Source organism: Astatotilapia calliptera, chromosome 9 (assembly GCF_900246225.1).
Source record: "Astatotilapia calliptera chromosome 9, fAstCal1.2, whole genome shotgun sequence".
In the NCBI taxonomy this organism is placed as follows: Eukaryota; Metazoa; Chordata; class Actinopteri; order Cichliformes; family Cichlidae; genus Astatotilapia; species Astatotilapia calliptera.
Window position 1 is genome coordinate 6176164 of NC_039310.1, and position 24764 is coordinate 6200927.

The following is a 24764-nucleotide window of genomic DNA, read 5'->3' on the forward strand; positions in this document are numbered from 1 at the left end:
GTTTTTTATATTTATCTAAAAAGAATAAACATTTAGTCTGATTTAATGTTTTACAATTAAAAAAGTGATTGTGTTTTTATTGGAAGAGTATGTAAATATCTGGTTTCAACTGTATATTTGATGATGTTGGTGTTTGGCTTGATTGTTAGCACAAAGAGTCTCATGTTACCACAATAAAGAGGTGTTGTTAGTGTAGTGCAGGTTTTGTTTATTTTCTGCTCTGAATGTGCACTTTTTTCTACTAGTTTCTATGAAAAGTGCTGCAGAATTAAAGTTTTATTCGATTGGTTGATTGTAACTCATATGAATCACACATACACACGAACAACCATGCAACGTGAAGCTTTTATTTTGAAATGGTGCTGCTAGTAGCGCTTCCTGTGTGTGTGTGTGTGTGTGTGTGTGTGTGTGTGTGTGTGTGTGTGTGTGTGTGTGTGTGTGTGTGTGTGTGTGTGTGTGCTGCACCATCAGTAACGTCTCCAGCACCGTAGCACTGGGATCCTACGGGGAGCGGGCACAGGGTGACGGCGGTGTTTCCGGCAACCTGCCGTCAGACCAAGCGCTTTCCCGGCTCACGTTTCTTCCAGCCCCGTTATCTTCAGGGAGGGTCCTGCAGGGGGAGGAGTAAGCAAACCGCGGAGGAGGGGACACGCTCTCCGCCTGCTTGGCGCAGTCAGTGCGGTGATAGCTGTCAGACGCGGACGAGGTGAAGAGCGGAATGGTTCATTTATAGACTTCTTCGCTCAAGCGCAGAAGCCCGGGTCGGATTTCCGCCTTTCTCGGGTTATTTTTCGGCGGGTGATAACGACAGTACGTGTCCGTTCGCAGAGAGGAAATGCCGCACAGACATTGTGTGAGTGCAGGTGGATGGCCAACCTGACGGTCCCCGCCGCCGCTTCCCTTCACAGCTCTGCTGTCGTCCGGAGCTGCGAACACCAAGCGAATCCACACAGAACCAAATCCAACTAATAACCTGGAGCTATGCTTCCTGGGGTCGGCGTGTTCGGCACCAGCCTCACCGCACGGGTGATCATCCCGCTGCTGAAGAACGAGGGCTTCGCCGTTAAAGCGCTGTGGGGCCGGACACAGGAGGAGGCGGAGGAGCTGGCCAAGGAGATGAACGTGCCCTTTTACACCAACAGGATCGACGACGTGCTGCTGCATCAGGATGTGGATCTGGTCTGCATCAACCTGCCGCCGCCTCTGACGCGGCAGATCGCAGTCAAGACACTGGGTGAGTCTGGCTGCTCCTCCTGCTGCTGCTGTTAGGATGGATGTTGCGGGCCTAGCGTGCAGGCTGCACCGGGCCACTCTTTAACACCACATACCGCCTTAGTATGCTCACAGTGCTGCAGTGGATAAGACCTAGAAGTGGGAGCTTAGTTAGCAGGTGTGGTTGTTAATGATAGATGCCCCGAGCTTTATCTCACCCGCGGTGAGCGTTGAAAGTGTCCTCTTGGATGACTTACAGCAAGCTGTTTGTGTCCTTAACAGGGAGCTCTGCAGCTGCTGTGCTCCTGAGCAAAACACTGCTTTTCCTCCCCCTTTGCAAAATCTGTGCACAAACGTTTGCAAGTTGCAAACGTCTCTGACAGGATGTTATAATGTTTTGCATTCATAAAATGATGCATTAGTGAAGACGTGCAGTTTAGATGTGAGTATATGGGGACTCCCTGCGAGGCAAGGTCTTCAGTCAAACAGCAGATTTAACCCATATTAGTGAAACTGTCACACACAGAAAACTAGAAACCCCCAGAGACCAGGCCTGCATGCAGGACAAGACACACACACACAGAGGTTGTTCTAGTTTGAATGTGGAGCAGTGCAGCTTATTTTGGAGATCACATCCAGGAGCGGTGACCCTGCTGTGAGAGAATGGTGGTAAGAACTGCCGAGCTCTACATCACACAGGCTTTATTTGCCCCACAGCCTGGCAGCAGAGCTCAGCTGGCAGTGAGCTTTAATAGGTCAGGTCTGCTGAACACCGAAAACAAACGGGTTCAAAGACACAAAAGCATCCGGGGAAGTATTAGGTTATATCTGGGAAAACATGTTCCTGCTTAGCTACCAAGCTGCAGGAAACAGGAGAGTGTGTAGGACGGTAACAAGGTGAGAGGTAACATCTTCAGCTGCATTGTTTTGTTTCATTAGCAACCTCAAAGATATTCCAGTCATGATGACATAAGTTAAGATGCTGAAACAAGTGACCTGCTCTATATAGCTGTGGTGTCACTAGTTGTAGTCATTTCCCTGCAGTTATAAATATCCCCAGTATTAACCATGATTAATATAAAATTAAGATGATTATATTTATCATGGTTAATTAATCCCTGGCTGTCAGGGAGTCTGTTTAAACTCATTTAGAGAGGGAGCCCGTGATCTCAGACAGCGATAAGTCATTACGAACATTAAAGGAAGTGCTAATGACAGACCATAAGAGTAAACATTACCTTAACTACGTCGACTTGAGGTGCAAACAGTTGCATAACTAGTTTAGCAGATGCTGCTTTACTAAAGCAGTAAAACTCGCTACACTGCTTATTTAAAAAGCCCTTCATTGTCTTTCATTTTGCCACATTTTCATTAAAATAAGGTGAGCCAATGCTTTGGAATGCGTTGGCACAGAATGTAAATACGCTACATCACATTCATGCGCATTTTATGGACACTTCAGGTCCGACCAGTGTGGTAGCAGAACCAGTTTAACCCACCCCAGCTTACTACTACATTTGTTGCACTTTTGCGTCATCACTTTAATAATGACAGGAAGGACAGAAGGTGGGTCAGAAGTGAACATTTTGCAGTCCAGGGTCCAGACCAGGTCTCCTAAGGTTAAATATTAGACTTAAATAAAATATTAGCATTGTTCAGGATGTCATCTAAAGAAGTAAGTGATGAGTTGAAGAATGGATCACTACCTTGGTAAAAATGGTTAAAACCCCAGCAACACCCAGTAACTGAATGAATAAATAAAGGCTGTAGTTGGCGCCATAAGAGCCAAGGAGGCCTAAACAATTTCTTTCTTGTTTTTAGTGGCTGGAGTGAAGCTTTTCATAAATTCACGTGATCCTCATTGGCACAAAAAACACTTGAACATCTACAGTTCCATGACAACGTGGCATTCTCTGTGCAGGTCACGTGATCTGATGTCAAGAGCTCCTATAAGCTATTTAGTAAATGGCCTGTATTTGTATAGCGCTTTACTAGTCCCTAAGGACCCCAAAGCGCTTTACATCCAGTCATCCACCCATTCACACACACGTTCACACACTGGTGATGGCAGCTACATTGTAGCCACAGCCACCCTGGGGTGCACTGACAGAGGCGAGGGTGCCGGACACTGGCGTCACCGGGCCCTCTGACCACCACCAGTAGGCAACGGGTGAAGTGTCTTGCCCAAGGACATAACGACCTGTCCGATCCACGGCTCAAACCGGCAACCTTCCGATTACAAGGCGAACTCCCAACTCTTGAGCCACGATCGGCCTAGTAGGCCTATTAGGGGGGTGCTCACATCGCAGCAGAACCACGCGTAGCACTCAGAGTGGGTTCTTGGTTTGTTCTCAGATGGTTTATAACACAAAAAAGAAAAAAAAAGCTGTAGCAAATTCTAAAGAAAAGATATGCATGAACAAGCTTCTCCCTTATCAGTAACTGTCACTTTCACTTAACACACTCGACCTGCTCCTTCCCACTTGTCCTGTCTTATGTTATCGTACTACAGTAACTCAAAGTCAACTTTGAGTTATTGTAGTACGATAACTCCACATGTCAGCCACCTCCACATCGGTTGTCATGCTCCTGTGGAACACAGTTACCCTGACCTATAGGAGAGGCTGTTTCAAAACTCTTCCAGAAGCAAGTCTTGCTGCTTGCTAGCCAGCTTGACAATGACCCTGGGCACCTCTTTGGGTCTGAGAGCCCTTATGTAAACGAGCTTGAATTGGCATGCTTTATTCCCAATGTGTTATACTCATGTTATACAGCTTATTTCCAAAGTGCTGACACAATCATTGTCTCTGTCCCTGCTAGCAAAGAGCAGAAGAGACGACACGCTAAATCACATCATCATAAGTCAAGAAAACAACAAGTACATGTACCTTCATATTTACATGATAATGAGACATGCTGTATTTTTGCCACTGCGCCGCTGAACCTCTGCTGAGCCCGTGCACTGCTGCTGTTTGACTGTAACAAGCTCGTTGGGTGCAGTGGTGGAACAGCTGCCATTTTTACCATTATGGGATTCTTCCATATCATGCCGCACAGCAAGAAGGTCCTGAGTTCAATTCCACCATCAGGCCGGGGTCTTTCTGTGTGGAGTTTGTATGTTCTCCCCGTGTTTGCGTGGGTTCCCTCCGGGTACTCTGGCTTCCTCCCACCGTCCAAAGACATGCAGCTTGTGGGGATAGGTTAATTGGATAATCCAAATTGCCACTAGGTGTGAATGTGTTAGTGAGTGTGAATGGTTGTCTGTCCCTGTGTGTTAGCCCTGCGACAGACTGGAGACCTGTCCAGGGTGTACCCCGCCTTTCGCCCTATGACAGCTGGGATAGGCTCCAGCGCCCCCCCGCGACCCTGAAAAGGATAAGCGGAAGCAAATGGATGGATGGATGGATTCTTCCATAGTGTCAGGTCTCTGTTGAACATTGTGTCAAGGTGTCTGTTAGGGCCAAGTGTAGTGCGACTGCCATGGAGCAGGCCTCCTCAGGGGACTGCAGCTGAAGGTTAGAAATGTTTGCTCATGAGCAGGATGCCAGACAGGCTGTATAACCCCATGTACAGTCGGTCTTCCTCATACTGGAACCGCTGCTGATTCTTAGTGTAATAGTTGTGTAATAGTCAGTCTCCTGTATGGAGATAAGGCCTCTGCGGCTCCATTCATTCCCACACTGCTGCCTTGTTTGCTCCCTGGCTTCACCTGATTCTGTAACATGAGCTAACAAAAGGGATGGGACTGATGTACAGTGGATATTTGCTCATGCCATGACTGCAGTCTTCTCAGTATGTACTTATGTATACCCTAAATCAGAAGTCACACCAGCACAGGCACGTGACAACAAGGGAGCAAAAACTATCTTTTCAGTGTTAAAGGTTGCTCAAACGAAGTGAGTCTGTCCCAGTGAACTCAACTGGACCCGCATGCCAACTACATCAGCTCTGTCACTAGCCCTTCTTCCTCCTCTCTTTCCTCCCAGCTCATTTCCTCTTAGCTTCACTGCATGTGCGCCGCCTGTTCCTTTCCACCCACCTCTCTTCAGCCGGTCTGCGTCTGGGCCCGATCCTGTTGGCGTTCTGTTGGGCAAACATGAAACAGTGTTTGCAAATTCTGTTGAACTCGGCCTCCATAATCACACCAAGTCAGAATATTATAAACATGATACTGTACATTTTTTAGGTTCCTTTACTGCTTTATAGACACACAAAACTTTGCTACTGCAGCTGTTAATTATTTTCCATATAGATAAACCTTTTATTTCTTTATCTATTTTTAAATCAATCAGTCCTTGTTCTTCAAAAGAGATCAGATGAGTTTGCCTGGAGTTGAAGCTGGCACCGGAAAGTTGAGGCCCTTTCAATTAAGGGTGGGAATCAGCAGACAACCCATGAACCCGCGATTCATTCATGATACAATGTTATCACAATTTCTTAACATTGTGATATTGCAATAAAATATAATTTAACTGCAAAGTCTGTCCTTAAAGGAAAACTTTACTAAAGCAAAACTACAAAATAAGATTGCACAACAATGCCATCACTAAAAGCCGCCATAAATATTGCCCTAAGACGGAGCAGTCAGATATTGGTTATCAGTCTGATATCAGACTGTGATTGTGATTATACGCCGGTTAACTGCAGTAATTAAATATTTGTCTAAATAAACAGAAATTCACTCATGTGACTGAGCCATTAGCTCGCTCTGAGTTAGGAGCTAGCTTTGTCACGCTAACATGACTGGAGCAGTTTTAATTTAAAGGTTAGAAATTCAGATTTTTCAAGAATATAAATGTTTATTGGTAGATATAATGAACACACACACACACACACACAAAATAATAATACATGTAGCTTGATGCTAATTCTTAGTGTTTTATCAGCAGCCACATGGTAATGTGTTAAGAAGTGTGGGAAATTACTGGTCCAGATATTTTTCTCTCCTTTCAGTTGCATCATATTTATGGAACACTGATTCACAACAGCTCAGTTAATTCCTCTCAAAGGTAGATGACCTATTGCTAGGTAACAATGTCACCATTAGGTTCACATGGGAATTTCTCACTTTGAAAAGAGCCAAACGTGTGCAATCATTCCACCTTTAGTTGGAAAATTCGGACTGCCGCTCGATTGTTTCTTATCAGACAAAGTGTTCGAGTTCTTCCAGTATTCATTAAACCCCATCAAATGACAAAGACATGGGACTGTCAACACGAATAAGAACTTGCATCTGTCTGACCTTTTTATCTGTGCTGGCAACTGTTGCGAAATTCAGAATTTTTTTTTATTTTTTTTAATTTTTTTTTTCAAAGTCAAAGTCAACTTTATTGTCAATTCTGCCACATGTACAGGACATACAGAGAATAGAAACTTCGTTACTCTCAATCCCTAGATAAAATAGAAAATGAACATTTAAATATAAGAGTGATTAAAAATGCAAGTAAAATATTTTAAAGTAAAAAAATTAAATAATATAATACAATTTTACATATAACAAGAAAGCTATACAATATACAATATAAGGGTAAATGACATTGAGTGCAAACCAGGCAGAGTAGTGCAAATAGGCAAATAGTATTTGATCACACTAATGCAGGACTGTCCTTTCCAAGAGAATCACCCCCTTTGCGCGAGCTTTAATTATCAGCTCAGTGTCTTCCAGCAGCCGTGTTAGCACGCATGCTTGTGTCCTCACCTTCGCATGGTGCAGAACTTGGACGCCTAGCAGCCAAGAACAAGCGTCTCTCTAACATGTGCTAATATTGTGGAGTACTGCCATCTTTTGCCAGTGAAAACAATAGTGAGCAGCAAGTGAAAGTGAAACTTTAAAGTGGTTTCAGATGAGAGGTGAACTCCAGTGTGTTTGGTCAAAGCTTTGAATTAAAACAGCATTTTTGCTTGTTAGTGTAGAAAGTTTAGTTTGTAACACAAGAAAAGAAACCAAAATAGAAAGCTAAGATCAAGATAGAGAGACAACTATCTCAGGTGTCACACATGCACACTGAGCAGATGTAACAGCCACATTCTGGGATCACTTTTTGTGGTTAATAATTGTTATAAAATTGTGTAATGTTTATCAGCTATACGCACTCACACCGTGACTGGACTTGAACTCCAAGTAGATGCTCGTAGAAAGCAGTGGTAAATTTTACAGATGGCAGACTTGGTGGTAAAGTTGAAAATAAAATTACAGTGAATCGCAATATCAGCTGACCACTGAAATTTCATCAGCAGACACGGCCCACACGCCTGCCCTTTCTTGCATCACCGTTTTCACGACAGCTCTGTGAAAGTCTTACGCAGTCACTGATTGGCTGACCCGAGGGACTGAAGCACTAAAACTTCCTCTTTTATCAGGGCGTGTGAGCTGATAGTAATCTGCCTGTGGCCTGCTTATTGCTCATTCCTCATTGCTTATTGCTTACCTCATGAGCTGAAATGTGATCAGGCTTCTTCAACAGAAGAATGTGAACTTTGCCTTTGACCACATTGACCGGTTTGTTTTTACCCTCTCTTCATTTGACTTTTGTGATGCATGAACACAACGTCTAATACTGATTGTACTTTGCAAACATTTAATTCAACAATTGAATTCAACATACATTGAATGCAAAATTAGACATAAATCTAAAAATGTTTGGTTTATGTGTTTGTCGTCTTATAATCCGTCCATAATAGTTGAATATTTGGGGTAACAAAAGCTTACAGTCATATATTATTTCATATTAGGATGTTCTATGCTGAAGGTGAGAATAAGTCATTCATCATATAATAATATTATATAATTTTTAGTATTTAGCAGTACACTAAGTGTTGCAGTAAAATATACTGCAATTTATCATCCTTTGTCAAATCAAATGACAGTTAAACTTTGTCTATATATCTGTTTTATTCATTAAATAAAGTTATCTCACTATATTTATTTTTATTTAAATAGGTGTAGAATAAGATCACTGTTGCCCTCAGATAAAGTCAGTCTGCTTTGTGTCTGATATCAGTCTGAGACTGACTGGAGTTTAGTTGGCAATTACATGCAATCTTATTTGATAATACATAACATAATAATAATACATAATATAACAAATTTCCCACGTGTGGGACTAATAAAGGTTATCTTATCTTATCTTATCTTATCAAATAACTGTGATAAATCATTGAAAATCACATATCAGCTGCTGTCTACATAAACTGAATTTCCAACAGACAAAACAATGATTGTTTTAATTGATCTCACCAAATCAAATTGAAAGAAATATTCAATATTTACTTGTTTTTAAATCCAAGTTGGGTTTACTCAGTGAAATTAAAGTCTGACTGTTAATATTAACAGTTACATCATCCAGCCAGCCGTCTCTGTATTGTGTGTCCTCCCTTTACCCCTGCTTGAATGACTGAGTACAGAATTAAGAACTAATAATAACCACGAGGATTTTGGGAAAATGGAAAATCACCGGTGGAAGCGAACAGCACCACACATGTTCTTCAGGTTTTACATGAGCAGATAAGCATACTTGGTCTACATTACAGTGAACCTGTCGGTCTTGTTGAGCAGCTTCTTGGCTTCCATTGGGATTTCTTTTGCAGTTCTTCCTCTGGTTTCTCTTTCTTATTAATCTAGCACTCCTGTGGTGTGAAGCTTGTATTAGCGTTTCCAGTTTGCTGCATCCAGAGTAATGCCCTCAGGTTGTTGAGACATATGTACAATACATTTCAGTCCCGTTGGTTTTAGGTGTCCTGTATAGCTTTGCAGTAGAATCATTTCTGTTCTTTAACTTCCTCCTGGGTAGATGCTTTGTGAAAATGCAAGAAAAAGAAGAAGGACGATGCCCCAGTTTGTCATCCTGTAAGTGCCCGGTCCTGTTTTGGGGATCATTCAGAAGGCTGTGCAAAGGTTCTCAGGTGTCCCTGCATGAACAAAAATACTTCAGACTGTTGACGGTCCAGTAAGTGCCTGAGAGTTGGACTATAGTCTCACACTACTTAAAGTGTTGAGGTTTTTCTTTGTCTTCTGTCACATATATAATGTTAAAGTGGTGGACACTGATATTCAAACGTGTATCTGAAATGTGTATTACACAAAACTACTTTAGTGGAGGCCAAGGATAAAAGTATATAGGTGAAAATGAGCATACTGGGTCACTAATCACCTTGTTAAGATTGTGCTTTTATTCTGATAAATGTTCTCGTTTTCGCAGAAGCTTGAATGGCTGTGGGTCACACGCTAATGGGGAATCTGAGAGTTGAACTGAAATGTAAGACGAGCATGAGTTTCAGGTGCGCTTTCTGTCCCCTCGTGTGGTTCCGTTTTGTTGAAGGCGAAGGAAGTGCAGCTCTACAGCTCAGCTCTGCGGTGCACTTTTACAGTGATGAGCAACAGGCACAGCACAGCATGCTGTGTCTTTTTAAAGCGACTGTTGGCACCTTGTGACGTTTGTGTAAAATCCCTTTCAATTATTCTTGTGTCATTGTGAAATTCCAAAATCGATTTCTGTTGTAATTCTGAGAAAAATGCAACATAGATCACAAGGAAGTTGAAAAGGTCAAGCAGCCGCACAGCATGACTGCTGAGCATGAAACTGACAGCACTGGGGTGTGTTTTCTGCATCAGTCATTATTCAGGTTGATTAGTAATACGTACGTGATAATGACAAATCAACAGAAAAACTTGAACCCTTGAGCAAGAATTGACCTGATAAGGACTCTAATTTGGACCACAAGATGGATTTGAATGGATCTGATGGATCCCTACCTTTGAGAGAATTCCCTCTAAATAAATGCAGAGTTGTACTGGGTGATCACTTTAGTCCTTTAACAATTCTGTCCTGTCAAGAGTGGTCTAATGCTCCTTCCATGGGGCAGGTGACATCTCTGAATGGCTACATGAGTATGAAGGTGATAAAGTCCTACTTGGACACACTGAAATCAGAACACCTGTTGAAAAGCTTCCTCAGTCCTTTTTAAAGTGTATTTGTCCTGTCTCCCTCCCTGCGTGCTGTTCTGCTGATGGTTTCTTCCTGTTAAAAGGGAGTTTTTCCTTCCCAGTGTCACCAAATGTTTGCTCATAGGGAGTCATCTGATTGTTGGGTTTTTCTCTATGTTATTGTAACATCTTTTACCTTAGAATATAAGGCCCCTTGAAGTGACTGCCCTTTGAAATTAAAAAAACTGTAATTGAATTATCAAATGTGAATCTGGTTTCTCTCGTCTCACTGATAGAAGATATCTAAGCTGCACAGCCAGACGCTCGTTCATGCTGCTGACTGGACCAGACTGTACCTGCTAATTATAGCATGTAAAGCTCAGTAGATGGACAGTTTGGGCAATCGCTCGTCTCCATAATGTGACTGTGTGTAATGTGAAGGATGTTGGCTATAATGAAAGCCCGCAGAAAAATATAACTGGCATCTTTAGCATCTTTCAGTTCACTGTTTAGGTTTTACCGCATTCAACTTTTCTGTCTTGGTCCAGTCCAGCACATAAACAAATCCAAACATTTTCTTTAGGTATCCCCGTGTTTGTGTTGTTCCTGCATGATCAATATGAACAGTGTGTAGATAACAGGTAACTATGAAGCATTATGCAGACTAAAAGCCAGCAGTAATCAGGTCAAGGGGGTTTGAGTGACGCTAAACATGCAGTGTGTTATTGAGCTGTCATCATAATAGAGGACTGCTACAGTTAACAGTAGATGATATCTGCAGTAGTTTGAAATCTAAATCATGCCCATGGTTCATCAGCACTACACAAGCTCTCAGACACCTGCTCTGCAGGGCCACCCAAAGGCACGGGTTTATTTATAACTTGAATACTAAGGATGTCATCATAAATACATGTTTCCACCTCTGATACGCTTACCTAACAGCACTTTTGACTGGTGATGAGCTCTCTGGCAGCCCACTGAACGCATGTTTAAAGTGCAAACGATGCCCAAATGTACAAATTACAAGAGAATAGTCAGGCAAATTTGTCATCACTGAAGAAAAAAAATGTAAAATGAGTGTCATTAAATTAGTTTAACATTCATATTGTTAACAAGCTTAAAAGAAATGTTAATTGTACATGTGTTATTAAAAATACATCTTAGCTTAGCTTGCATTTCCTTTGTTAGCAATAGCCTGAAAACCATGAAGTTGTTTTTCCTATGTTTACCCGCTTCAGTGTGTTTGCCAGATGTGGAAATTAAAAAAAAAAAAAAAAACTATTTCTTTATCATAATGCATAAGAGCATGTGTGAAAATGCTTTGTGTGTGGAGTTTGTTCTCTATTGTTAAAGTGACAGCTACGCTAACACTAGCTAGCTGCTACTAGGCCAGTCATAGCTACAAATGTGTGAATGCATTAGGAAGGCCACACCACCAAATGTATGCCTGTATGTCAGGACAATTGATGCATAATTTTCCAAATTTCCAACTATTACCACATCATGGCATGTTGTTTTAGATAAACATTACAGAGTATGATATAAAAAAAAATCAAGCTGTTTGGAACAGCTAAATATTGGCTGCAGAAAAGCAACTTAGGGGTTAATAAAGTGCATATTAACTAGCTAACATTTCTAATTAATCTTGTCATCTGATGACTTATTTCCAGCTACCACACACACCATTGTGGTTAAACCACATTGTATAAATGAGGGAGTCCAACCAGTGTTAGTGTTTTCTGTTTGAGTTGCTATAACCAGAGCAGGTCACTCATTATGGAAAAATAACCTTTTTCTGTATTTATCACATTCTTAAATGATAAAAAGGTACACGAGAAGAGAGCACCTCTGATGTAGTCTACAGAAGGGCTCCGTTTTCTTCAGGGTGACTTTGCTTGCATTCATCAACCTGATGGATGAAGGGCCCTTTGGCTGAGCGGTGCTGCTGAGTGGTTTAGCTCCAGACAAATTAACCACCCTCGCAGACGGAGTCAGCCAGGAGATAGAGTGGTATGCCGACATTCCCAGGCCTTCTTTTTTTGCTTTCTCCGCTTGTGTTTTTCACCACAAGTTTCCCACTGGTTTGCGTTCATGTTCTACTGGATGTCCATTAACATGTTAATGACAGCCTGGGAGCGCAAGTGTGAAAAAGTGTGTTTTAGAGACAGAGGAATGAACTGAGAGACGATGAGGAGCAGTGAGGAAGAAAAGCAGAGAGAAAGCTTGTCATCCTGTGAAATTGCCTTTGTGTGTTGGATGAATGGCCGGACGGGGGAAGCTCTTTCAGCTCACCGCCACGCTGTGCGGACAAGTGAGCATTCCTGGAGAAAAGGAAAGTAGAAACCTCCCCGTCCCTGCCCCTTCGACATGCCCGCTTTCTTCTGCATGGACCCATTAGGGACTGTTGTGTGGCATGAACTTGGGGTCCAGGCTTTGGAACAGGAATCACATTGTGTGTGTATGTGTGTGTGTGTTTGTGTGTGTGTGTTTTTAAATCCAAGGGCATTAGGGAGGCCAGATTTTTATATAGAATGGGATTTGAGGCAGGCTTTTAGCGTTGAATAATTCTGCATTATTAGACTAGAGTCTTAATGAGGATATTTTCCTCTATTATTATATTTGAACAGGAATGGAAGAGAAGCTTTCAGAGATTTCTCGTTTAGTGTCAGTCAGTAAATCTGCCGTGTGTGGAAAAGGTTTCTGTCTTTATTTTTATTATCCACATGAGGAGAAATGAGAAGCCGGCATTACTTCTCATTCCATCCATCCATCCTTAGCTTCTGAATTATATAAGAAAATCCTCTCTAACGCACTGGGGTGGATTGGCAACAGTTATTACTGGTAAATAATGGTTGAAATCATTACAGCTGTATCACCAGTTCACATGGGTGACATGTTAAATGAATAAGGTGTTGGTGACACTCAAGCCATCTTCATACATACACTGATGCCTTGAACATCTACATGTTGCCTGAGCAATGTGAGAATAACACATAGTCACAGTCGTAGGAATACGTAAAACACTTGTCATAGTTTTTTTAGTCGAAAGACTAAATTAGACATATTTAGAGGGGCAATCGAGTTTTAAAAAAATAACAATAAATAAAGCTGTACTGTTTTCCACATGATTCAGTGAAAAACAAGAGCCAGACGATGTGGCTAAACGCTAACTCATATCTTATCCTGTTATGACCCGTCGCTACTTAATTCCTTCCTGGCCTGAAAACACCTCGCTGATCAGCCTGTTAAAACACTCCCACTTACTGAGTGTCTGTGTGTAGCTAACTGCAGCATGTCAAAACAAAGATACCTGTGCAATCAGCTGCGGTGTTGGGAAACTACTTGAGTAATATTTTCAACTTGCACAAACTTAACCAGTGGCCCCGTCATCATCTTCTCTAGCATGCTGCCGGCTGATGCACTGTCATCAGCTTATGTGGCTCTTTATTCCCCGTCTTGTCCTCTGTTGTTCCGCTCAGATGTCCTTTTATGCGCTGTGTTCAGGAATAGGTCTGTCTGTGTGTCTTAATTGGCCATCAGGGAACAGGGACAAGAGGCATGTGCGGATATGAGTTAAAGCCCCCAAGTTTTTGGTCCGGTTTTTCCGCTAAGACTATTGTAACCACACCAGGTCCTGCACTTTTTTCCTTTTTAACCTTGTTGGGCCTATTTTTAGATCACGCTTGAGCAATAAAAAGCATAAACTGACACTGCGGAGTAACGTGCGACGCAGCAACGCGGTCAACAGGAAGTGATACTTGGGTACTCTGTAGTAAAGTGTGTCTCACTTCCTGTTGTGTGTGGGAAGTGTGCGCTTGGGTGATATTGAGGATTTCTTTCAGCGTTTTCCTGCTAACGACCGGTGACCCTTTGTGTTCTTTTCTTTCTCTGTGCATGTGTGTAACATATGAAATATATCCAGCTGCCCAATAAACAAACGGAGAGATGGAACGATTCAGAAAAATAGAAAACAGATCAGGTTTTTCTCTTCTTCTTTCCATATCAATAATATCTTTGTTGGTCATGTATCTCTCTGACTAATGTCTCTTTCCATCCTTCTTATTTTTCTGACAAATTCTTTCCAGCTTGCCCTCATGCATGACTCAGTCATACCACGGGTGTAACTGTGTCGCTGCAGTCTCCCACTGACTTGCTATTATCACACAATCCCAGTCAGCCAGGTGCATGAAAGGAAGTCAGATACCACTATGGAGCGATTTCATGCAACCAGCTTCATTTAAATCTCCACCATTTAAAGGAATTGTCTAAAATCATCAGTTTTTAAAGGTGCTATGGGTCCCATGTTATCAGTGTCCCATTTTTTTTTTTACTATATATAGCAGAAATAGTTGAGCATTCTCAGCATTGTTTGAAGTCATGATTCTAGCCATACGTTATATATTCAGCCTCCTCCTTGAGGGAATTATCTGATTTTTAAGCCCCTAACAGCTCTGTTTGTGCGGTCCAGATAATTGCTAACTTTGTCTGTCTGATTTTCAGTGCTCCCCAGGTATGTCGCATTAGGTTTATAAGATTAGGTGGTCTGTTTGACGTCACTGGACATAGGAAATTCATGTAAACCTTTTAGTATATTGTAATTTAAGTCATCTGAGCAGGAGCCAAATTGCTGCACTTCCTCTGGGCTCTGACTTGAAATTCTAGCCCCTGACGGAAGACCTCGGCCAGTCACACATCTTTTCAAACCAAATCAGGTCGGTAGTATGAAGACTAGAAAAAGCCTGCTTGGAAATTAAGAAGTGGTGTTATGTGTTAAGCAGAGGCCTTTCTCCTGGGAGAGAGGGTTTAAGTCTTATTATTATGCCAGAAATGAGTGTTGATTGTAGGCTGCAGTTAAAATAAAAACTGTCCCTGGTTCTGAATGTGAAGCCAACATGAAAGTTCCTTAAACCTGCATTTCCCCAGCAGGGGGCGACTACTCGGTTGCAAAAAGACGTCGGTTTGCATAGAAGTCTGTGAGAATTTATCCTGAGCCTTACTTGCTGTGCTTTTTGGAAGTCGAATTTCCCAGAGGAACCCACCCGAGGGATTAATAAAGTTCTATCTTATCTTATCTCTTATCTCTTATTTTTTGACCTCAGTAAATACTTCTCTAATGAGTATATGGACCCAGTTACTGTATCATATTCAATACAATGTGTTATTTACTTACTGTTTGGATCATTTGTATGAAAATAAATGCCAAGTCAGTACTGTATGGGCATGCAGTGTTATGTGTTGCATAATCAGATCCATCCCTTTCATCAAAACTCATTATGTACGTGACTAAAACACTTGAGATCAAAATGGATGCGGCGGTGGTGGCTGAATGCATCTTTTTTATACAATATATGGCATTTTGATAATGCATGTATTCATGTGCATATGGTGGAAGGCACCTCAAACAGAGGTGTGGCTTCAGGTTTGCTGCTGAAGGTGCTTCAATGATATGTTCACACATTACCCCAGTATAGTGAGAAGCCTAGAAGCTGAGAGCCACTGTTCTCTGTCACAGTATGCAAATGATCCATGTGATCAGACTGAAAGATGCAAATACTGGAGGTGATTTTGCGTACAGTAGAGCACTGTTATTTAAATTACACTGACCGCTACAACCCTTTTGGATTTCTTAGAATCACAGATGTGTCATTGTGCAGTTGCATACCACTGCACATCTGGATCTCTGGGGAGAATTTGATGAGTTCACGATGTTTCACAATCTCGCTCAATCATTCTTTCAGCCAGTCCCACAGACCTGCCTATTGACCATTGATGTTCTTCTGCGGCGCATTGCGATGTCTGTTCTCTGCACAGTCATCGTAGAAGCGCTTTGCATTTTTTGACCTCGTTTATCTCACGACTCCAGAAGGCGCATGAATGAAGCATTGTGTCGGTGCCCTGTCTGCTGTTAACCCAGCCATAGTGAGTTATGACTTCCAAAGCAGCCAGGAGACTGCCAGCCAAATTCAACTGGGTCAAAAAAAAAAAAGAGATCTTTCAAAAGGCAGTGTGTCTGTCTCAGCTGATGGAGGTCATCTCTGTTTATTTATGTAACGTCATTGTCGATTTAGAGTCTTTGACTGCAGGTTCTAAGACCGTTATGTGTCACGTCTCAGCAGTTACTTTGTAATTGGGCTATGTTTCAAGCAATTGTTGTTTATGGAGACGGGAAACACGACTTCCCCTTGATATTAGTGACCCACGAATAATAATAATGTTTGAGACTTAAAGTGACATGTTTGGCAGAATTATGTGTGGGGAAGTTGTCACATTGATCAGGGGCCTCTTCAGACAGCACTTTGTTCACATGTTCATATGTTACTAGTTAAATTGAGCCCTTACTGAGTAGAAATTAACACAAGCTGCATCAGAAGGACTGTTATCGCTGCAAGACGATGCACTACTTAAGTATTATTTTAGCTGTTTTAAGTATTCCAGCATCCAATTAATCAAGTGAAGTGAGATAATACACAGTTGCTTGCCAATAGCAAAAAAAAAAAAAAAAACTAGCTCTGTTACTTTAGTCAGGAAATGTAACATATTTTTATTTACTCCTTTTAACAGGGACATATGTAGCTACTGCTCTATACAGCTTTTGATACAGTGTTACCTGTGCAGTAATTTGATGTGTGTAACAAAGTTCCACAGTAATCGTTGTCATGTTTGTGCTGTGTTTTCTAATTCTGGTTTGGATTCAGTCTCCAGCATGCTTGGCTGGATTTGAGAGATTGCCACAGTCACTGTTTTTTAGTAGTTTTACAACACTGTGCCAACACTTTGGCAAAAGAACGAGGCAGCGCCTGCTCCTTGGCAGGCTTCCACAAATCAGCCAATCAGAAGAAAGTGCCCTTTAGGAGACGGGTACCTGAAAGAGACAGGAACTAATAGAGCCTTATTTTTACAGATGACAGGCAGATACGAGGGGTGCATTATCACCATGACGACAGTCCTGCTTGGCCCAAGTGTTTTCCCTCCTCCATCCCTCTCCAGTGATAATGGTTATAGTGGAACGTCTTTCTTGTGAACGCAATCTCATCAAAACGTGTCAATTAATTAGCGTGCGCCTTAAGTCACTTGCCCGCCCATGCATCTCAGGACATTAATGATTACTAATGATTGCTCACTGCCCTTTACTCACGTGTCAGTTTATGGTACAGCTGTCTGCCTCCTTATGTAGCGTTAGCTGTGGGTCTTCAGCGACGTGTAAGTTCACTATGGAATGACTTTATCCTTCCCCGCTCCCTTTTTTTCCCACAATATAGAAGTAATAAGCTTAGAAGTCATCTCATTAACAATCACATGCTGTCATGTGCTCCATACAGGGTCCCTTACGATAACTGTTAGCTCACTGCTGCTCATTACAATTCTGACCTTCCTCCTGTCGCCTCCTCCTTTCACTTCACAGCAGCTCAGTCTGGCACAAAGACGCCCTTCATGGCTCTGAATGAAGCCAACTGAAAGGAGGGCTGGAGCTCACCTCTTGTTTTGACAAAGCCTGACTTCTTCCAAACGGCCACTCTAGCATGCTCACCTGTTAGTGCGATCCTTTTGGAAGATGCAGTTTGTTTTTTATTATTGTGAACTGAAAAGCTCAAACTTGGCAATATTTTCTCAGACACTGTACACAGTAACAGCAGAGTTACATGTGTCTTTTACCTCATGCATGGCATCTGTCCTTTACCCTAACATATAGCACGTTTACATTTTTAGTGCATTATTCTGTCACATTGTCCCAGGCTGCTTTAAATGCCAGTTACTTTGGCCACCTAAGAGCAGCTTCTCTGGGACAAAGAGTCAGTTACGTATTTATTATTGAGGACAGCAGGTTTGCTCACTGCAGTCCTTGTAGTCCTCTATTTGCTTTTTTCTAAATCAAGTCGTCTGACTTTACTTCTTTCTGTACCTAATGAGCTGACACGTACGCATGACTAAGCATTTAAAGTGATATTTGCCTGACCGCAAGCAGTTGTTTATATGTAAATGAGCCCAACCAGCTTAAAGTGGCAATTACATGAGGAAAAACATGTGCGTCTGGGTAGTCTTCTGCCTGACCTACAGAGTAAATTAAGGCAGCTCTGAAAGCAAAATGTAACAGAGAGGTGCTTCTTTGGGAGACAGCTCTATCACTGTCAGGCTTGTTTTATCTGTCTCAGCTGTGCATGTTACCATGAGCCATGATGGGAAGTGTGCTGATTAGGATGTGGTGAGAGAGGAAAAGTAGCCGTTCAGCTCAGCAGTTAATTAGACCCTGGAGGAACTTGGGGGGGGGGGGCTCTTCAACTACAGACACGTGCAAACTCTTTGTGATCCGAGGTAAACATAAAGGCTAATTTTGCCATTACTTTTTTTTTGTTTGTGCTAAATACATTTTTATCACTGCACAGTAGGAATATTTAGCTAACTGTGACATATTGTATGGATGGCCATTTCTGTTTGCATATACCTGCATTATCAATGGGCAGCAGCAACCTTAATGCATGCCCATAGTGCTTGTGGTTTTAGTGGAAGCCACTCCTTTGATTACGAGTCAAAGGAGTGCCAGTTGCCAGAGGGCCACGCTGGTGCTGGGGTTAATAGCTGCACTTAAGCACATTTAGGGATGCTAAACTCCTTGAGATTCAAGGGCATTAGCTGAGGCCAAAGCTGGTTGAATGAGGCTAATGCTTCCTATCATTCATAGCTGTACTGTGTCCTAATGGACTTAGTGTTGCAATACCTAGTGTTTTATCATTCCTATCCATCTGCTGGCTGTACTCTCCCCAGGTGTGCTTTTTCCATGACTCGTAACACTATGAACACCACCAAATTCTTACTCCTGTTTGGCATAAATATTATCTTAAATAAGGCAGTTTAGTGTTTGGGGCTTCTCCAGGATTTGTTAAAAAAGTTATATGGCATCCACACATGCCCCCTGCCTTTGCATTAGCTGGAAAGTTCCAAGCAAAAGCAGTTGACAAGAAGGTGACACCAAACTTAATGCCTATTACTGTAAAAAAATGCATTAAATAACATTATATACTTTATAATACACAAGAAATGAACATTTTGGCATCAGTTGACATCAGCGGTAAAATGCATGAATGTCACTTGACATCTTTGGCATACAGAAAATAGATTTAAAAACCATAACCGATAATTTGTTGCAATAAACGTCCACTTGGAGAATACAAAGCTCTCAGTAAATAGCAGCTTGTGTACACATGTTAACAAAAAACTGCACCAAACATCAACTCATTAACACTTATCTTGTATAACAGTTGACATTGTTTGCACACACCCTTTTAAGGAAGTTTTCCTACTGAAATGTCATTCAGATTATCCACTAGCTGTTTAAGGAAGAAGGTGATAACGCTGGTCAGTAGACAGGTAGTGGTTCTTTTGTGTAGTGGTGTACGGGAGGGAACACACAGACTCTGGGGTTAGTATAAAAATATGCTAAATCAAACGTGCATCTCTTAATCGGTTAGGAAACAAAATTGATCTTTTAAACATTTTTGAACCAGACACCAAATATTACCAAATTTTGTTTCCATTAAACAGTGACTGCGCTCCTCTGGACTCGAAGCAGATTGATTTGAAATCCAAAGCAGTAGAGCAAACAGTGCTGCGTTCATCCATCACTGCTATCAAGGTCACTATTGACATGCTAATTTCACAGTGTGAATACACAAAAAACAGCAAATTAGTGAGCAGACAGCTGGCTTTTGTTTGCTTTATGTCCAGCCAGAAGCATACAGTGTACACTGATAAGAATGTCTAATTCTCCATTTGTTTCTGGGCTCTGTTGCCACCCCCTCTCTGCTGTGTAATTGCTTTAACTTAAATTTAATTTGGAATATTGAGCAGAAAGATGAGCCTGGCCTGCCTTGCCTAGTGTCTGCTCCTGTTTGGTGCTGAAGAACCATTCAGTGAGGCACAAACTGCTTCAAAGATGCTGAGAATAGTAATACTGGCTTTAGAGAATCTGTGTTGTTTACTCAAACACATCATGATACCAGCTAATGCTGCGTGTGAACCCTGCTTTACTACATATCGATTTCATCAGTGGATAGGAATGTAGAAAGCTCCTCCCTGACACGTCTCATTGTGACCCTCGCCCTGCAGGAGCACGTGCGTGCCACAGCGTGGCAGATGGCTATTTCTCCTGACTGGTTCCCCTACATTTCCTATTTCTGGCTTCCTCGGGCGGAGGGCCTATTGTGTTGGCTGTTGCAATGATGCCTTCAGCATCCTTCTCGAGCCACCTGGTTTTCCTTTCCAGCTGTTTCCACAGGGCCGCATTAGAGGCGGATTTAAATGTGAACTCTGGTCTTGTAGTCTGGTTTTGTCCCCATTTCTTCAGCTGGTGAGTCAAGTTTATTGTATCAGTGTTGCTGATCAGTATTTGCTCTGCCATCAAAAGCAAGTCAGTGAGCCTCGCCCTCACTTAAACCCAGCCTGACCTTCCTGCACAGCCAACACTTCCAGCCTTTCCTTCCTCAGCAGTGCCACTCCTGTACAGTGGAGGTGTGAGATCTCATGCAATGAAAGCATTCCCTCTACCACACACAGCCTCATACCCTCCCTCTCGTGTTTCAAGGCTGTGCCCTGTGTTTGTGTGTCTGCTGAAGTGAATATTTGGTGCCCTGTAGGATACGCCACGAGTCGTGCAGAGAGGCCCAGATGATGTGTGTGGCAGTGAGCAGAGAGGAGCACTGGACTGGAGAAAGTTGGCCTTCATTTGTAATGATGCAGCTGCTCTCTCTTTCTCTATCCTGGCATTCCTCTGTCAGTGTCTCTGTCCAGCCAGTGTTGACTTAGCAAAATGGAAGAATATCAAAAATAATCATATTTACAGGACCTGAAGCAATCACAGCCTTCAAGACTTAGAATTTCGCTTGTTCATTGCGGTAATTTGGCTGAATTAAAGACTGTCACTGTAATTTTTGATATTTTGATGTGTAAATGTCATAGAACAAGTAACATGAACAGTTAGCAGTGAACAGTTTCCATATAAGCCATATATGAACTCAGGGGCCAGATCAAGTGGGACCCTCTTGGGGCTGAAAAATGAAGCCAACACTGATAAACATGGCCTAGTTTGACTAAATAAACACTTAATTGGATCTCCACCTAATGCACTTTGTTTGTTTTGGCACCAGTAAAGTTTTCTAATAACAGCTGGCACTTGATCAATACTGCGTGGACAGTAAAGCGTAAACATGCAGGTATATGGATTTTTACAGGAGTTTGTAAAATTGTCATGTCACCATCTTTATTGCACATCCTGTTTTTAATAAATAGAACTTGCAGGAAGTCACGCATGCTTTGTGTGTATGCAGAGGACAGTGGGTTTTAAATTCAGCAACTTTTATGTGTATGACTAGGGATGGGTATTGATAAGATTTTCATGATTCCGATTCCATTTTCGATTCTTTATCGATTCTTATTTTTAAAAAAGGAGAACACTAAGGTCGATTAGCTTAGAACTTTGTTTTATATGTGTGAATGTGTGTGTGAATGGGTGGATGACTGGATATGTAAAGCGCTTTGGGGTCCTTAGGGACTAGTAAAGCGCTATATAAATACAGGCCATTTACCATTTTACCATTTATATCTTCTCTTTGAACAAGATAGAAATTTAGGAGTAACATGGCCTTACAAACCCAACAGTGAGATCTTAAGAGAGCCACAGCCTACGGCTCTTCAATGGGGTGTCACAGGGTCCCCAGGAAAAAAATTGTAAATGTAAAATAATAAAATAAATATTCTTCTGTAGCAATAACAAAGTGTAACATAAATTATTCTGTAGCAATTACACAAGAATATCCAGAAATGTCCCTGCCTACAATTAAACACATTCACTTACCGAAAATCATCTGCTGTGGCAAATGGGTTCAAGCCTTTTACCACAAACTGAGTCACTGCTCGGTGACATTCGTCTATCCTGGCCTGAAAGGAGACGCTACCGGTAGACTGCAGCGAGAACTGCCAGCATCTGAACCAGACTCTGTCTGTCTCTCTCATCATGGTGGCCTAAATGCACAGTAATGGCAGGTTTTGTAATAAGGCAGATCGCGCTAACATAATATGCACTGTTAGTTGATTATTTGCCTGCCGCATTAACGGGAGAGGACGTGCAAACGTTACCGCTGCTGCTGGGTTGAGATTCACGAGTCCGGAGCAGAATTAAAAACACGATCGCGTGTTTTGTGAGCAAATGCTTTTGCATATTCGTGGTGTTTCCTCCCTTAAATGAAGTATCTACTTTGCAAGTATTGCAAGTTGCCCTGTTGTCATCCGTTCTCGTAAAGTATAACCAAACTTTTGAGCGTTTGAGCCGCCATGTTTCCTGCCAGGTAAATGACGCTCCGCAACGTGGTGACGTCAGTCAGGGCGACTGGAATCGATAAGGGAATCGTTTGCAAAAATGGCAAACAATTTCAAGGAACTGAAACAGTGGTTTTCGATACCCATCCCTATGTATGACTGACAAGAACTACATGTTTTGAATGCTTTTTCTTTTTCTCTGCATATGTTAACTTAGTAGAAATTGCTGCTAACTGCTGCAGTGGTTGCACTGTTAAAATTGATTGTACACGATCTCATACTTATTGCTGTAACGATGTTAACATGCTGCACATGGCTCATCCATTCAAGATTCAGTGACTCATCTGTTCCGTCCAATTAATTACAAAGCCCCTGTCTGCCTCATTCTCCTCTCCCTGCAATGAGATTAAGGAATTAACTTTTGTTTTTCACTAGAGGGTCATGATCAGAATATGTGCGAGCAAATAAATTAAAACTAGTCACCTGCTGGGTGGTGTTTCTGCCTTTCCAGCTTGTAGCAGGAACACGTTTCTGCAATTTACTTCTTTTTTGGACGTCAGGTCTGTGAGGCGATGGGGTGTGTTTTCAGTCTGTGAGGTCGGCTGATTTGTTAGGCAAGTTGTCAGGAGCGTGTACCTGAAGGCACCTGGAGGGAAGCGTGCTACCACTGTTCACTGAAGGAAGCTTCTAATCCTAGAAAGCTAAAAAATGGCAGTCTTGTACAACCTGCTTTGCAAAATGTCAGTGACTCTTATGCAATGCTGCTGCTCCTGCTGCATACCTGCTTCCATGGTACATTGTCTGGATTTACACAGTAAAGAATGATGCATCCCCATTACTGGCCTCTTTATAATCTATTAATACTCTTGTCATATCTATAGGAGTGTGATTGTCCTTTTCCCCTCTAATGCAGGGCCTTCCTCTCTCTTTGCCTTTAAATCTGTTGGTTAGATAAGTCTTATATGTGAATTATTGATGCTAAGGGACTGAGCCTCTGTGCTCAAGGGTTTTTTCTGCTCCATTACTGCTCTCCCACTGGGTCAGGAACTTTACCTGCGATTTGAGCTTCAATTTACCCCACCAATCCTGTAGCTATGTGTAGCTATTCGACCAACCCTAACTCCCAGCGTCAGGCCTTTACACTAAACCTACCGTATATCTAAGGATATTTTCCACTGTTGATCTCACATGTGGCACACATTAAGAAAAAGAAGAAGCTTACTAGCTGTACATCCAGTAGATTATCAACCACCACTGTTAACACACTGAAGGCTCAAAGACCAGCTAAATTGCAATATACAGTATTTCAATAAAGCGAGGTTGGCCAGGAGAGAAGCAGCCTTAACAGAATGGCATCAGGAACAGAGGCAGGTTATAGGCTGATTCCTACCAGCCCTGTGGCAACCAAGCAGGTCAGAATTTGCACTTATCCCAGTTGTTACATCCTAGGTAGGGCTCCAATAATCCAGAACACCTTAATTTAATGACCACTTAAATCTGATAGGCAGGTCAGTGCGTATTACTGTCGAATGAGTTCATTTTTCATGTCTGGCATCCTGGTGTCGCTTCCATTGAAGGTACATCTGTGATGTGTTCATGGTGCAGGTGTAAAGTGGGTTACAGTGCTTGAACATCTAATTAGTAGCACAGAAGAGGAGCAAGCATAAACGGAGTAAGGGTTTTTTAAGTGACAGTTTATTTCAAATGAATTTTTTGAGCACCTCAACATAACACTCCGCTGTTTGTGTCTGCTAGCTATAAGGTGCAGATGCCGATCAGGACTACTTGGTATGTACTAATAGATAAACTGGAAATAAAAGCTTACATGTAATGTCCTCAATCAACTTAGCAATTTAAAATCATATATTGAATTTATACATGAGCTGTTTGTTAAACAAATTGAGAGCAAAGCAGGCTGTTAACAGTCAATGTTAGGTTACATCAAGCGTCTTGATAAATTCAGTTGGAAGTCTAAGTCTGTCTGACAAAAAAGTTATTATGTTTCTTATTTCTAATTAATTCCTCATTAATTCCTTCCCATATGCTGCACCAGTACACCTAATCTCAGGGTTTCCCCTTAGACTAGGTATTACTTGGTGCTGTTGTTTCTGTAACTAACAAAAATTTCAGATGCAGAAAGGAAGCACGTCTGTCTAGAGATGATATGTCTAGAGATTAACATCAACTCAACATTTCTCACTTCCCAATGCTCACAACTGAGTGTTGGAGCATAGATCGCCCACTAAATTGAGCTCTTCAGGTCCCTTACGGGGAGCTGTATATGGCCCACAATACTGCTGTAAGTACACAAAGTATTGTATTT

The 24764-nt window shown here is 41.9% G+C and overlaps 1 protein-coding gene across 1 annotated transcript in view; it reads left to right on the plus strand.

The window, feature by feature from the left end:
• The first annotated feature begins 470 nt into the window (after positions 1-470).
• The window catches only part of gfod1 (glucose-fructose oxidoreductase domain containing 1), a 35390-nt gene continuing 11096 nt past the window's right edge, over positions 471-24764 (plus strand). Inside the window, exon 1 of the mRNA XM_026179397.1 lies at positions 471-1234. Coding sequence (XP_026035182.1) covers positions 982-1234 — 253 coding nt within the window. The 5' untranslated portion in view covers positions 471-981. The remainder of the gene's footprint in view (positions 1235-24764) is intronic.